The 16,271-nt window shown below is 45.6% G+C and overlaps 1 protein-coding gene across 2 annotated transcripts in view; it reads left to right on the plus strand.

Moving 5' to 3' along the window:
* Positions 1 to 13,602, plus strand: part of SLC24A4 (solute carrier family 24 member 4) — a gene marked incomplete at both ends in the record, with an annotated part of 127,549 nt that extends 113,947 nt beyond the window's left edge. For both annotated transcript variants that reach the window (XM_080940825.1, XM_080940826.1), the window contains 5 exons: positions 4,909 to 5,075; positions 10,382 to 10,496; positions 11,518 to 11,630; positions 12,037 to 12,102; positions 13,450 to 13,602. In XM_080940825.1, coding sequence (XP_080796951.1) covers positions 4,909 to 5,075; positions 10,382 to 10,496; positions 11,518 to 11,630; positions 12,037 to 12,102; positions 13,450 to 13,602 — 614 coding nt within the window. The remainder of the gene's footprint in view (positions 1 to 4,908; positions 5,076 to 10,381; positions 10,497 to 11,517; positions 11,631 to 12,036; positions 12,103 to 13,449) is intronic.
* Positions 13,603 to 16,271: the final 2,669 nt, after the last annotated feature.

Raw genomic sequence — 16,271 nt, forward strand, 5'->3', positions numbered from 1 at the left:
AGGAATAATATGAATATCCCTTAAGTGAAAGATTGATAAATATATTATGGTCTATACAGGATGGGCACACAGGATGGGGGATGCAGCTCAGTAACAGAGCCTGGCAGATACAACCCTAATCCTGAAAAAAGACATAATCATATTGTTGAATAGTACTCATCTCTGAAAAAAAGAATAAAGTATTAGCATGTGTCACATGAACACTGTGCTAAGTGAAAGAAGCCGGGCACACAAAAACCCATCTCTGTTTCGCTTAGATGAGATGTTGCAGAATAATTAAACCTGGAGGTTGAAAACGAGTTCCCAGAGTTTAGAGGAGGTAGAGAAAACTGTTAATAGATAGGAGTTTCTCTTGGGGATGATGAAAACCATCTAGAATCCAGTTATTGTACTGGAGATAAGGCTTTATAAGTACTAAAACCCATCTAACCAAACACTTCAAGTGGGTGACTTTTTGATGTGGTAATTACACCTTCAAGTGTTTGCAAATGGAGTTAACTTACAGTCTAGCTCTCAAACTATGATCCAGGCTAAGCAACCACCAGGAACTACTTAGAAATATACCATCATTTTCCTCTTCCTCCTCTTCATATGTATCTATGTTTTGCCTGCATGTATGTCTGTACCACTTGCATGTCTAGTGCTTAGAAAGGCCAGAAGATGGTATCAGATCCTCTGGAACTGGAGTTTCAGGCAGTTGTGAGCCACCATGAAGATACTGAGAAACAAGCCCGGGTTCCCTGGAAGAGCAGCCAGTGCTCTTAACCACTGAGCCATCTCTCCAACTATCTGTGGCTCCAACTACTGCAGGCTGAGGTGGGAGGAGCCAGGAGTTGGGGGCCAACCTGGACTACTTAGTAGAGGCCAAATTTTTTTAAAAAATAAAAATGCTCAGACCCTGCATCCAGACCTTCCAAAGCACCAGTCCTTTTGGGTGGTCAGATCCTTCCAAGGGGCTCTGAGTTTGAGAAATAGTGACACTGTGTCAGACATGGGGACATTTAGCTCCCAGGCCCAAGAAATTCTCTTCACCAGCCCAAGGTGCAGTCCACCCCCAGGACCACCAGTTAGCCACTCCCTTAATTGAAGCATCTAATTAGTTAACCATCCAAATTAGTGTGAGGTTTCATCAACTACTACATCTGTTCTTTTCCCTCCGGCATGGTGGCCATCTGTTCTGTCACAGTTCATTTTAAATACTTTTTATCACATAATTAACTTGTGATATGTTCCCCTTTAAGAGAGAAATCAGACAGAGACCAAGGGAAAGAAATAATATCAGGCCCCATCTTCTTCTCCTTGGAGTTGATGCGCCCATCAGACTGTGATGGTGTTTTGCCCTGATGATGCATGGGAAGGAAAGGGCTGGCACCAGGAGAATGGAGGTAGTGGTCACTTGGGAGGCAAGAATCCTACCACTGAACCATCAGTGTTGAGTGTTCCTTGGGATGGCCTCAAAGCCTTTAAAAAATGAGTTATTGGCTGTGTGTGCCTGTAATCCTCACTGAAAAGCTAGTGGAGACCAGCTCAAAGGCTAACCAGCCCAGAGGAAATGGTACCCAGTTTCCAGTGAGAAACCAGGTAGGTGAATCCTGAGGAATGACACTCAAGGTCAACCCCTGGGCTCCACACTCATGTGCACGCACACACACACACACACACATACACACACACACACACACACTGGTTTCATGAAATACAGCTTTCACTGTGTGTCACCCACTATTTTCATTTCTTTTAAAGAAAATACTAATTTTCATCCACTAAATGATTGTCTAATCCACCCGTATATGACACCCAACTGTTTAAAAAAAAAACAAAAAACAAAAAAAAAAAAAAAAACAGAGCAGTAGAGACGGTCCACTAGAGGATTGTTTCCTAGGAAACCAGTGGTGGGTGGTGATGCTAATTGCCTGGGTGGGACCAAGATGAAGACAGATGTCAAAACAATATGCAAAGCCCTTATCAGCGAAAGGACAAATGCCTGGTACAGTCTTGTGTTTGTGAAGCAAGAAATGTGCCCTTCTGCAGTTTCTGCGTATCTGCAGAGAGGTTCCTGGGTATTGAGGGGGCCGGGGTCACAATTCCCCAAAGTGAATCCTTCTTGCATGGGGTCATAGAATGCCTCAGCCTTCCTCAGCAGTCGGGATGGGTCGTGATGTAGTTGGCAAGAGGAGAGCCTGGAATATGGGACAAACCATGGGACAGAAATCATTCTGTTGTCTATGCTGAGTATACACACTGTGGAGAGGTGTCTTTAGAGTTAGGGGACAAATGTTTCTCCAATAGCAGCATCTGGAGGGATGACCAGTTAGTTGACTTGCTGACCTCCAGCTAACCACATTCTCTTTGCTCCTTGTAAGTAGCTTGGGTGGGTTTGTTATTGTTTTATAAGTAAACATACTTTGATTATAATTATTTAGAAAGTAAAAAGTGCACAACCACAGCTCTGAAACTGACAAACTCCAATTTGCTCAGTTAAAAAAAAATAATTCATATGTCATAAAATGGACTCTTTATGATACATTTTCCTTCTGTATTCACAGAACAGTGTGACCCTCATCAATATATAATTCCAAAATATTATTATTATAAGAAATCACCACAAATACCCACAAGTAAAGACTCGATAGTTCCATCTCCTTCTATCCTGGTAACCACTGGTCTCCTTTCTGTATCTGGACTATCCTGTTCCAGATGTTTCCTCTGGATGGAGCCTAACATGATGTGGCTTTTCTGTCCAGCTTTCCTCTTTGTCAGACTCTTTCCAGCGCTCCTTCCTGCTGAGGCAGGCCTCCGTGTCTCAGTCCTTCTGGGCTTACATACCTCATGGGATTGTGCTTTCGTTCCTGATGTTTGAGTTGAGTTGTCTCCATCTTGGGTGAATGATCATTTGAGTCTCTGTGACAACATTTGTCTTCATCTCTCTTGGGTGTGTATGGAGGAGTCCAATCCTGAGTCACAAGGCAGCTCTGCCAAACTTTGCAGGACCTGTCAGACTTTCTAAGGAGTCTAGACATTTTGCATTCACACAACCAGTATGTGCGGGTTTGTATTTTCCACATCTTTGCCTAGCGCATTATGTCTTCTTGCTATAGTCATATAGTTATGGGTGTGAAATAGTTTTAATTGTATTTTCTTAATGACTAAAGAATATTACGTGTGTGTGTGTGTGTGTGTGTGTGTGTGTGTGAAAGAGAGAGAGAGAGAGAGAGAGAGAAGGCCAGAGGTCGATTTGTCGCATCTTTTCTCAGGGACTATCTGGCTTCTTTTTGAGACAGGATCTTCAGTTCTGCTAGTCTGTCTAACTCATGTCCAGGGAACCTCCATAGCCCACCTCTTCCTTCCACATTCTTGAACTTAATCCTCACTTTTTTTTTTTTTTTTTTTTGTCTTGTCTTGGGAGGACCATGAGGTCCTGGGTTTTCATTGGTTCCCACTGTTGGACATTAACAGTGAGGAGTTTCCTTCAGAGCCATGAGTTTTCACCTTTTGTGTTTTGTTTTCTGTTTCCTCCAGTGTTCCCTAATTTCCCCTGAGATGTCTTTCCTGACCTGTCAGTTACTTAGGACTACGCTATGTGACGTCTACATATTTGTAAACCTTCCAGCTTTCCTCCCAGTATTAAGTTCTAATTCCATTCCTTTGAGGTTGGCAAGCACACTCTGACTGATGTCAGCCCTTCTAAACCCAGCAGGTCTTGTTTTACAGCCTCACACTCAGTCTGTCCTGGAGAACCATCTGTGTGTTCTTCGGGAGAACATGTATACTTCATTTCTGAAATATTTGAGGGCCAGCGAGATGGCTCAGAAGACAATGGCCCTTGCTGTCAAGCCTGATGACCTGAGTTCAATCACCCAGACCCACGTGGGAAAAGGAGAGAACCAGTTTCCACAAGCCTGCATCATGATGCACACCCCCATCCATCCGCCCATACAAAATAAGCACATGCAGAAATGTGTGTGTGTATAAGAGATTTTATTTTGCTCTGTGTGTGTGTGTGTGTGTGTGTATACATGAAAGCAGGTGTGCATGTGTTATATGGTGGTTAGAGGACATTTTAAAAATTATTTTTATGTATATTAGTGTTGTGCCTGCATGTATGTCTATCTGAGGGTGTTGGAGCCACTGGAGAAGGTGTTACAGACAGTCGTGAGCTGCCATGGTGGTGCTGGAAAAGCAGCCAGTGCTCTTAACCATTGAGCTACCTCTCCGGCCTCTAGAGGACAGCTCAGTTATACAGTGAAACACTAGGACTTTTACCCACAGAACCATCTTGCCAGCCCCAGCACTCGTCCTCATAAGGACACACCAGAACATCCCCTCAGCTTTGGGGTCTTAAACGTGAGCTCTCGGGGTGTCTTCCAGCTTCTGCTCCCCCCTCCGTTGTGCTGGGCCACACACCTGGTGCTTCCCACACTCCATGTCACACCGTTCCTGCAACAGCCAAGATGAAGAAAACGCTCTCATAAACAGTAGCAAGGTGCAAAGCGCTCGGCACCTTGCCTGCCACCCTCCCTGGGTTCATTATTACATTGCCCTTGTCGTAGCATGACCTTTGTTCTCAGAGGAACAAGCAGACATGATAGAATTGATCCAGGCTGCCTGATTCCAGAGCCAATATCCCCTTCCCTCCCCCTCCTGGCTGCCCTGGACTGCTGCCATCCCTGCTGTTGGTTCACCTTCCTTGTCTGGTCATTTTAAGGATTACAAAGGACTAAAGTAGCCAGCCAACAAGTTTTGAGTCCTCCTGCTACTTCCAAGGGACTTGATGAGGACAACTCTGTGGCCTTAACTACTTGGAGTCGCATCAAAGTTAACTTGAAACAGTAGAGCAGGGTGGACTAGCAGCCATGTAACCCAATGTCTTTCTTTCTCTCCCACTCCCTACCCCATCCCCCCTCGCAGAGGCAAAAGGTGACAAGGCTAAGTGGGTGTTCACTTGGCCCCTCATCTTCCTCCTGTGCGTCACCATCCCCAACTGCAGCAAGCCCCGCTGGGAGAAGTTCTTCATGGTCACCTTCATCACCGCCACTCTGTGGATCGCCGTGTTCTCCTACCTCATGGTGTGGCTGGTGAGTGACAGCAGCCCCAGCCCTGTGTCTTCCAAGCTGAAGTCCCACCTGTGGGCAAGTCACCGGCCTTGCTGACCTCAGCTTCTTTCTCAGTATAGAGCAGTATTCAGAGGGCTAAAGTCCTCTACTGAGTGCCAAAGGGTAGACACCATATGTTCTGTTTCCTCTAGGGTGGGAACAGGCATTGAGAGAGGAGACATGTAAGAGGTTGCCCTGAGTGGGGGGGGGGAGATGGACAAAGAATTGGTCCCCTTATTTCTAGACTCCCCAGAAGGATGTAAAGGAAGGACATATCAGTGAGAGGTAGCCAGAACTTTGTGAAAAAGCTGCCCCTTTCTGTGTGCCAAGCACACAGAACAATTTTATAGAAGACCATTTTTAGCCTTAGACCTATGGAATAAATAACTTTTAGAGTCCCCATTTTAGTGGTAGAGAAACTGAGGCATGATGGCTGTATGAATAGCTGGGTAGAGTTGAAAACTAGTGTAGGTTTCCAGCCGGAGGCCTAGGAGAAACAAGAGAGGCCATGTCTGGATCTCCCATTCATTGGGTAGGTCATCTGTTAGGTGCTTACACTTCATTAAATCATTTCCTCCTAACAGAGGCCAGCAGGAGGGAAGGTGAGCAGGGCTTGGCTGGTGAGGCAGTGGGGCCAGGAGAAGTTCTCTGTGGGCACAAGGGCCTCTTACCCTTCACCCTAGAGCAGTGGATCTCAACCTTCCTAATGCTGCAGCCCTTTAATACAGTTCTTCATGTCATAGTAACCCCCAACCATAAAATTATTTTTGTTACTACTCCATAACTGTAATGTTGTTATTGTTATGAATTTCAGTGTAAATATCTAATATACAGGATACCTGATACACAACCCCTGTGAATGGGTCATTTGACCCCAGAAGGGTCACAGCACACAGGTTGAGAGCCACTGAAGAGGACAGATGCAGGTTAGCAGCAAGGATAGGCTGTGGGGAGTCACACAGGGCCTTGTGTATGTGACAAGTGCTCAGTCACTGAGCCACATATTCAAGAGAACAAATTTAAAGCCCAACCCTACCTCTTAAGACCATTAAAACTGAACAGGCAACTCACTGACCCAACTTCTGGAGCCAAGGTGAGCCCCCTTTGTGAAGTTGGGGTGTTTGCCCGATGTTAGGGACCCTGCTCCCCACTCTGCCACCGCCTCATTTCCCTTCTCCCCAGCCCTGTGTGTTGAGAGTGTAGTTGTTAGGATCCTGAATAGAACAAGGAATGTTTTTTGTAAGTTTTTTTTTTGTGGGGGGAGGGAAGGGGCTTGTTTTTCTGTGTTGATATGGGAAAAGAGCTTAAAATAGTTTCTACCCAGATCCCTAGAAAAAGACACCTCTCAAAGAGGATGACAAGTTGTGCCTTGAAAGAACCGAATCCCATATCTCATTTCCCTGTGTAGAATGAGAGGCAGCCATCTTTATGTCTTAAAGGGACCGGTGATGTTTCTTACTAAACCATGCTCCCAAAACATGACAAGTTAAAAAAAGAATTGAGTACATTTCGACATCTGAGTAGGGATAGGGATTAACGAATTGGTGAGCGTCTTCTCCCGTTACGGAAAATGAAGTCGGTACTGTTCAGCGAGCTCCAGGTGACAATGAGATGGAACACTCCCACCTCCAGGATCTTCATTCACACATCCTGCTCTTGGTTAAAAGACCAGAATCCTAGCCCAGGTTAGACTGGGAACATGAGAGACACCTGCCTGGCCAGTCTGTCCTATGGGATGCCTTTGAATGTTGGTGGCCTTGGTTTAGGGAGATAGAACCACCCTGAGGGTAGGAGTGGGTAAAGAAGACCATGTCTCTGAGCTCACCCTCATCTCTAAGGTGTGCCTGCTCTGGTGGTCCATGCTCATTCCCATTATGTCCTAATGAGGCTCCGGGGAGAAGTGAAGCCTATCTCCACCCATCACCTTTAAGGCTGTTTACCTTCAAGGCACTAGGAAGAACCATCTGCAAATTTCAGTGTCAATCAGAACCTTGCAATGGACTTTCAACAGCACAATTAGAGATACTGGAGGACAAAGAAAAGCTCAGAACATAGCTCTGTTTCTTGTTCAAAGTCTGCATTTGGAGGCTTGGAGCACAGGGTTTGAGTACAGAGTAGAAAAAGGCCCATGTGACATCCCTGTCCCCTGACTCTGGGGTGTGTGGGCATACCCACAAATTGTGCAGATTATCTGTTCCTTTACCCTACTACCTCCTAACCATATGCCTCAGCAGTTTTAAAGGGAGAGCCGGTTCTACGAACTCCATGGTAGCTCAGTTACTACTCTTAAGATGTCTAACATCACCTAGATTCATCAAAACTCATCATCACGCTATTGGCTTATGTGTACTTAGTGATGATAGATCAGTTGTTCCCGTCCCTGTGTCACTCCCCTTCCAAGGCTAGGGCATGTTAGCAGTGTGTATTGTCTGATAAAGTGAGACATATTTGTCCCCACTCAAGAGCAGGTGTATCTGGCAGTGTGTTGGACCCATCCTCGTTGTGGGCACTAAGATCAAACTCATCTGAAATCCTTCCCCCAGGCTCTATAATGCACACATACTGGCTGAGCCTGGCACTCAGGAAGCACCTTTAGTCTGGAGGTCTCAGAACCCTGAAATCTGAGTGCTCTTGTTTTCTTGTTCCCGTAGAAGGCAAACGAATGATTAAAACAAGAGGAAACATTGCACCACAAGCACGTGGTACTGGCCAGATACTCATGTTACACTTCCTTGTTTCATCCTTGCCGCTGAGCCCATGAGAGAGCTGAGCCTTGGGGAAGCAAGCCTGATTGTCCAGAGTCATACAGCATTGGCTGGGACTGGAACCGTTAACTGGTTCTAGTTTCATTTCTGTTGTTGTGATATATATATACTAGAAAGCAACCTAAAGAAACTTAAGACCACATCACATCCACACTCAAGAATATAGAGAAGTAAATACATAAATCCTTAGTACTCAGCTCACTTTCTTTACTCTTCTATAGTTCAGGACCCAAACCTAGGGGATGGTGCTGCCCATAGTGGGCTGGGTCCTCCCTCATCATTTAACATAATTGAGCAATCCTCTACACACATGCCCAAAGCCAGTCTCATCTAGACAATCCCCTTGTTGATGCTATCTTTCTGGGTGACTGTAAGGTTGCCTTAGGTTTTTTCTTTCTTTTGTTGCTAATAATGAAAAACTATGACCAAAGGAACTTGGGAAAGAAATGGTGTAACCCTGGCTTACACTTCCACATCACTGTTCATCATTGAAGGAAGTCAGGACAGGAACTCAAACTGGGCAGGAACCTAGAGGCAGGAGCTGATGCAGAGGCCATAGAGGAGTGTTGCTTGCTGGCTTGCTCCTTATAACTTGCTCAGCCTGCTTTCTTTTAGAACCCAGGACCACCAGCCCACGGATGGCACCAGCCACAATGAACTAGGCCCTTTCCTATCAATCACTAATTAAGAAAATGCCCTATAGCTGGACCTTATGGAGACATTGGGTCAAGCTGACAAAGCTAGTCATCACAGTTGAGATATGACCAGTTCTGAGGGTCACCACTTTTGCCTATCTCTAAAAAGAGGCTAGCTGCAGCTAAAGGATAAACTAGGGTGGCCCAAATGCCTCCAGGCCTTTCTATCTGTCTACCCAAATGGTGCAGCCAAGGGCTCCAGCCAACTCTCAAGCATCATTGTCTCAAACAGCATCCACTATCAACTGTGTGACTGCATTCAAGATCTTGAGAAGCCCTTGATGCAGCATATCTGGGCCTTGGAATTTCTCCAAAGGAGGTAAAAAGATGTCAGTTCAAAGTCTGACATACAGACACATCGATGGAGCTGGAGTCCATGGGAACCTGTACTTAAGCTCTCTGGTTCTCATATGACAATGATGGTGTCCTCCTCACTAGTGGGCAGTAAATTATATAATAGAGTGGGTAAGATTATGAAAGTAAGTTACTTTTGTAGAGTGTCTGGTATACATAAAGTCCTTGATAGAGATCCAACAAGAAGCCATCAAAATATCTGTTAGTGGGGGATTCGTTAGAAGGCACAGACAGTAAGGTGAAATCTAAGCATTAGTTTAAAGCATGCTTAGATGAGAGCTGTGGGTGGCGAGGTAGTCATGGTATATTATCACATGAAACTGTTACAAAACAGATACTGATAATATAATCTGCTCCTCCCCCTTTTCATAATACACACCCCCAAAACAAGATCGAGGATGCACAGACGTTTTCAGATGTGGTTCCCAGCTTCAGGGCACTAACGCCAGTTATCAGGCCTCACGTTGGGACTGTGGGGTAACACTTGGTGATGTGGTTCTAATTAGCCCTCCAAGGATTGTCTGTGTTCTCAAGGTGGGGACCCACCTGCAGATGTAATGTGTTCCTAGCAGTTGTCGATGGCCCTCAGAAATTGGTAGTTAACTGTTCTTTTCATTTAATTCTTTTTTTTTTTTTAAAAGGTTAATGCAGGGCTAGAGAGAGATCTCAGTGGATGAGAACACTGGCTGCTCTCCCTGAGGACCCAGGTTCAGTTCCCAGCACCCACATGGCAGCTCATGAACATCTGTAACTCCACTTCCAGGGGATCTGATGCTTCTGAGCCTCCTTGGGTACTCCCTGAATGTGGTTCACAGACATACATGCAGGCAAAACAAATAGAATTAAATAAATAAATAATAAATAAATAAATAAATAGAATGAACAACAATTTTAAAGAAAGTGTTAAAGCAATAAGCAGATACTGTGTGGTGGTAGAACTGAAAACCTATAAAAAATATTTCCTTATATATAACCTGAGGATGGGTTACACACACCTTTAATCCCAGAACCAGGGAAGAAGAGAGAGGCGTGTCTCTGTGAGTTCGAGGCTAACCTCGTCTACAAAGTTCCTGGCTAGCCAAGACTACATAGTAAAACCCTGTCTCAAAAAATTTAGTTTTTCTTAAGGGACTGAGGCTGTGGCTCAGCAGGCACGCATAAAGGCCTGGCTTCAGTCCCGAGCACCACATAACCAGGTGTGGTGCTGCATGCCTGCCAACCCATCATTTAGGAGATGGATGGAGGCAGAAAGACTCAGAGTTCAAGGTCACCCTTGGCTACATAGCAAGTTCAAGGCTAGTCTGGTCTATATGGGACCCACCTCCAAAAAAATAAAAGTCTTCGGAAATAAACTGGATTCCAGATGTTTCTCCTAATTATAACAATAGTACAGTTAATTTAAAAGCACACAGGGTAGTGAGTTTCCAGGGCTGTTCCATTCCAGGCTGATCCTTGACTCTGGCCTCTTCTTCAGGTGACTATTATCGGATACACACTTGGGATCCCTGATGTCATCATGGGCATCACCTTCCTGGCGGCAGGCACAAGTGTTCCAGACTGCATGGCCAGCTTAATTGTGGCAAGGCAAGGTATGGATTGAGCCTCAGTCCCCAACATCCCCCGGAAAGCTCCTTGTCTCCGCTGGCTCTTATGATTGACAGTTGTCAAGTCCTGCTCAGAAGCGGACCGAGGCATAATGACAAATCAGAATTTGTCATTATGGAGAGATCACTTGCTCTTGGTGTATCGCTGTTCCTGGAGAAACATGAGCAAATATTTATCCACCCCTCACAGGCCACTGGTAACAGACCAAAGAAATTATCCCATCCGAATATAGCTTGGGGAACCAGAGAGTTTATTGGCGTTACTTACAGGGTGTAGGTGAGGGAGGGGCCACTTACAGGAACATGGGTAACCCCCAAACCTCTCTTCATCGTTATGAGTCCCATTCTACCATGGATGACGACCTCATGAAAGCTGCATCATGAAACCCACCCACCACTCCCTCCTGCATCCTAGCTGTACAGGCCCTGGGGCGGGAGGAGATACTAGTTACCTTAAGGTTTGGGTGGTCCCAGTGGGTTCAATGAAGGGTCTTATTTAGGAACAGGGACAAGCAGGGTTCTATAGCCAATGTTGGCAGGGGGACTTAAACAGTATTTATATCTCACCCTCCTGAAGGCTGGAAAATGAAGGGCTGGGCAGGGCTGGCACCTTCCGGCAGCTGTGAGGGAGAATCCTTTTCCTCACCCAACTCTGCTTGAGTGGTTTCCTTCTGTGTACTGCTGATATCTGGATTTCTCCTTTTCCTAGGACTCTAAGACCAGAGCTCAACCTAATGCCTTCATCTTAACCCATTACCTCTAAATAAGGCCACATCTGACGTGCTGGTGTGGGGTCAGAGACATCCACTTACAGACCCCGCCCACAAAAGGAACCTTTAGGTCTCACCAGAAGAGGATATCCTAGACCCCGCAGAAATTTTACAAGCATAGAGCCCACGAAGGACTCCCCTTCTCTTGAACAATCCTGATAGAGGGGTTCAGGGAGAAAATGAGGGTTTCCCCAAGACCCACTCCTGATGGAAGGAATGTGCTGTTTGTTCCCCAGGGCTTGGAGACATGGCCGTCTCTAACACCATCGGAAGCAATGTGTTTGACATCCTGGTGGGGCTTGGCATCCCGTGGGGCCTGCAGACCATGGTTATTAATTATGGATCTACAGTAAGTCACACCGTTTCCTGAAGAAGGGCATAGGTCTGTTTCAGAGGGAGGGATGGTCTCTTAGTTCCAGCGTCGAGGAGATGTGATACACTTTGTCCTTTGCTCCCGAGTTCTTTGATGGCTTGTACAACAGCCTAGTCTACAGGAAGAAACTCATTCTTACTACACGCTCCTCGGTGTCTCTTCCTCTTGCATAAGCCCACCAGCACCTGTCCCCATCCAGGCCACTTCCTGATGAACCAAGTGCAGACTTGGCTCCCTGTTTGTCCTGAGGCTCTGACCATCCTGCATGCATCAGCAGGAGCCCTGTGCTTCCCAAAGGAGAGAATGAATGCTCTGAAGGGGCTTTGAGGACAGACTGGCCGAGCGATTCAGAGATGTGTGGCCCGTCTGTTTCATTTCCCAGGTGAAGATCAATAGCCGGGGTCTGGTCTATTCCGTGGTGCTGCTGCTGGGCTCTGTCGCTCTCACCGTGAGTTCTTACCATATCCAAACGGGGACACCATGCACACTTCATTTCACCCAGCTCAACCTGGCTGGACACATCTCCCTGTCACTTGCCCTCCAGGGTGAGGGGCAAGGCAAAGACATGTATGTGCTTAAAGATACCCCCAAGCATATATTTTCTTTTTTGCCAAGAGCAACTGCAGCTACTATGGTACTTCATCCTAAGCAAGTAAGACATCACCAGAGGACCTGGGAAATGGCCTTGATCACTTAAGGCATGACCAAGGACCCGAGTTCAAGTCCCAGGACCCATGCAATCAAAAGAAGGGGTCATAGTGACACACACTTTAATTCCATCTTAGGGAAAGTAGAGACGGTGAGTCCTTAGGGGCTGGCCATCCAACCTAGCCAAACTAGAATGTTCCAGGCTCAACGAGAGACTGTCTCAAAAGGAAGATGAATAACATTTGAGGAATGACACCCACGATTTCCCTTTGGCCTCTACACACCCATATACATCTACACATCCACCCACACATGTGCGCATACACACACACATACACACACACACACAAAGATATCACTAGGGTTGTCATGTCATATGGTTACTTTTCAATCCTTTCTGACTAGTCCAGGGAGAGAGAAATTCTCCACACCCACTGAACTGACAAACGGGGGACATGACAGTACCCAGGACAATGTGTAATGGCAGTGAGGTCCTCCCTGCTCTCATGCACAGAACTGTGATGTGCATTTTATAACTATAATATTTTATTTAATCCTCACCACCCCTGATGAGGAAGGTACTATTAGTCCCGTTTTACAGAAGAACTCAAGGCTCACACGTTAAGCAGAATTGGGGTTTGAGGCCAGTTTGTTCTGCCTTTATAGAGCTCTCAGCTCTGTGGAGGTAGCTGTGGTCCAGCCCAGGGAAGCTTTGACTCAGGGATAAGAGCTAGGGCAGTGGGGGTGGGAGAGCTTGTTCTCCCAATATATGCAAAACAAAGTGAGGTCCCAAGCAGAAGTTTACCCAGAATGGCTCAAACGAGCCTGGGAAATCTGCTGGAGAGAGAAGATTATGATGCCAAGTCCCGAGGCAAAGGGAAGATCTGTTTTCCTTGGAGAAAGGCCATAGTAAGAATGTGTTGCACCCTGAGAAAATAACCTGTGTCTGAAGGAGGGCCGGTGTACAAGATTAGCTGTTGTGGATTCAACCATGTCATGGGACAAGCCTTAGAGTCTAGTCTTAATTGGACCAGACTCTTGTCTCCATTTTGTAGATAGCTGTACAGTCCACACCATTACTGTTTGGTAAAAACACCCTTTGGCTCTCAGCCCCACCAAGCCTAGCTCTCTCCCTATCTCCTACCAGGTTCTTGGCATCCACCTCAACAAATGGCGCCTGGACAGGAAGCTGGGCATCTACGTGTTGGTCCTGTATGCCATCTTCCTGTGCTTCTCCATAATGATAGAGTTTAATGTCTTTACTTTCGTCAACTTGCCCATGTGCAGAGAAGACGACTAAAGCCGAACGAACAGTTGCCCAGGAAACCGCCATAGCCACCATGATGCTGGCATCCTCTCTCTCTCTTTTCCACACAGGTCTCTCCTGCCTTGGCAGCCATTGTCAATTCTTTCATGAGCTGGAAGGAAGGGCCACCATGGTCTTTGTCTGGTCATAGGCCAGGCTGCTGGGCATCTGTCCCTGCATGACAGGGTCTAGCCATTATTTGAGCAGCTCCACAGACTCGGCTACCAGCTGCAGGGATGCATCATGTCTCTTGTCTCTTGCACACTTTAGTCAAAAGGACTTCTGTGTGCTGTTCGTCATTCTTTTACACGGGCAGCCTCAGAAGTGAGTCAGTCAGTGAACGCAAGGTGTCCTAGATGAGTGCAAAGCAGAGCCAGGGGCACTTGTCACCTCTGGGCCTGGAGAAAGCAGACTGTGTTGCCATGACTATGCTGGGAACACTAGAAACTTGGAGGAGACAAGGCATCAACCTGAAGGGGGTTTCGACCACTGCAGTTATAGAAAACAATAGGAAGAGTGGAACAAAGAAAAAAGCAAGAGAATACTGTTGTCCTTTTTATTGACACATTCAGAAACTGAGCAATGAAATATTAAAAATAAAATGTCACATATAGATCACATACTTGAAGAATATCATTCCACACAAAAGGATCATTAACAGGGAGCAAAAAACAGGTGGCCCTCTGAAAATTAATCCTCTCTATGTCATCTCATGCTGGCTCCAAGACGATTTGGTTTGGAAGATAGAGGAGGTGGAAAACCACCCAGAAACAGGTGCTAACTCAGAGACACAGTGGGGATGTAGTCACAGCTACACATTTCAGACCTTAGGATGCCCTGCCCTGTCAGGTTTGTAACTTCGCTGTTAATGATCTGCTACAAAACTACCCCATTGGAAGACACAATGTTTATATTGTTCATAAGACACCATGTTTATATTGTCTGTATGTCCAAACAGTTGCAGAAGTGATGGTTAAGGACAGGACGAGAGCCTCAAGGAATCACTCTCTCTGGTTAGCTGAAGCCAAGTATGAAAAACATAACCTTAGAATTTCTAGAGCTAAGTCTTTTCAACGTTCAGAGTTTGCTTACAACAAGCAAGGTCAGGGATGGGAGATGGACCCAAACATAGGAAAATATGAAACAATGTTTGGCTGCTTTGTAGCTCTGAAATCTCTGTGTAATAGATTCATGACTACAAACCATCCCTGGGTTCTAATGAGAAAGCACAAATTAATTTTATATAGTGAGGTTTTTATTTTTTTAATGTTTTTATTGCAAAAGTCTATCAGATTTGATGCACTTTGAATACTGAGATATTTTGCACAGTAGAAGGCATGGGAATGATCCAGGGTAATGAGAAAAGGGTTTTTAGTGACTTTTAATCTTGATGGGTCCTGTAAATCCAGCAGTCGAGTCGTTCTGGGCCCACAGTGGAATTGGTAGCAATGTTCTCTGAATTTCAAGGGACAAAGCATTCAAGCTTGTGTTCCTTAAGTTCCCTTGTAGAACTGCATTGAGACCTTGATCCCATTGCCAGCCTTTATTCAAGGTTCACATCAGTATTAGTAGCTCGACTAAGTCAAGGCTTTGCTTTTTGTCTATCTGGTAAGGTTGGTGGTCTTCAGAGTGAGGCAGTGTAATTTCCCTTAAAAAGAATAGATAATAGGCCAAGGGAAGAAGCCTGAAGGTGCCTCAGGGTAAATTCAGTTGCAGGAGACTTCAGAGTTGACCTACTCTCTAATAGCTCATAGCTCATACACCACACACACACACACACACACACACACACACACACACACACACATACACACATACACACACCTTTCTTTTACAGGCGCATGCAAGCTCTGAGTGCTTCTGTCTCCCTTTAGAGCCTCCTAACGTTTTTTGTAGTATACGCATGGGTTATTCTCATTTCGTCAGCAATTAACATCAAGTGACTCTAGCTTGGCTGCAGAATGTAGCAGAGCTGAAGCCAAAGGTGCCCATGATCCTCCTGCTCTGGCCGGTGCAGATTGGCCAGCCTTGAACAATGGTGTGATGGTGACTTTGCTCTGAGTTGGAGGTGTGGATCTTACTTCCTGGGTCAAACCTGGAATATTTAATTTACCCAGAAATGTTTTCAAATCATATTCTAATACCTGCCCTTGGTGAATGCCTGTTTTTTTTTTTTTTCCTGAAAAAGACCAAACACTATGTTTTAGATCTTAAGGCCCAGCCCACTGCTTCTGGGGGCGTCTGCACTGTGTTTTAAGCCTCTCTCTCTACCCCCTCAGAATCTTCCAGAAGGCTCTATAGTGTCTGTCAACTGCACTTAGAAACTGGAAATTATGTTTGCAATATGAAGGGCAGACCTCTTGCTAGTTTTCCTTGGACTTAAACGTGCCAATGCCCCTCAAAGGCTCCGGGCGTCTCTCGTATCTAAGAAACTACAGGTTGAAAGCGAAAACGTTCTCTGTTTTTAACTAAATATTTTTCCTCATGAGTTGAAAGAGTCATCTGATAATACAGGCCTTCGTTTTGAAAACCATGCCTCCGTTAGTACACAGGGTTGCTTTCCTTGTCTTATCCCTAAAGCTAAATTAGCATGGCGTGATTTCTGCTGCTACAAGAAGAAGAAGAAAACAGTTTTAAAAATGTACTTAGCGTTTATCTTCAGA

Source organism: Micromys minutus, assembly GCF_963924665.1.
Source record: "Micromys minutus genome assembly, chromosome: 1".
Classification (NCBI taxonomy): domain Eukaryota; kingdom Metazoa; phylum Chordata; class Mammalia; order Rodentia; family Muridae; genus Micromys; species Micromys minutus.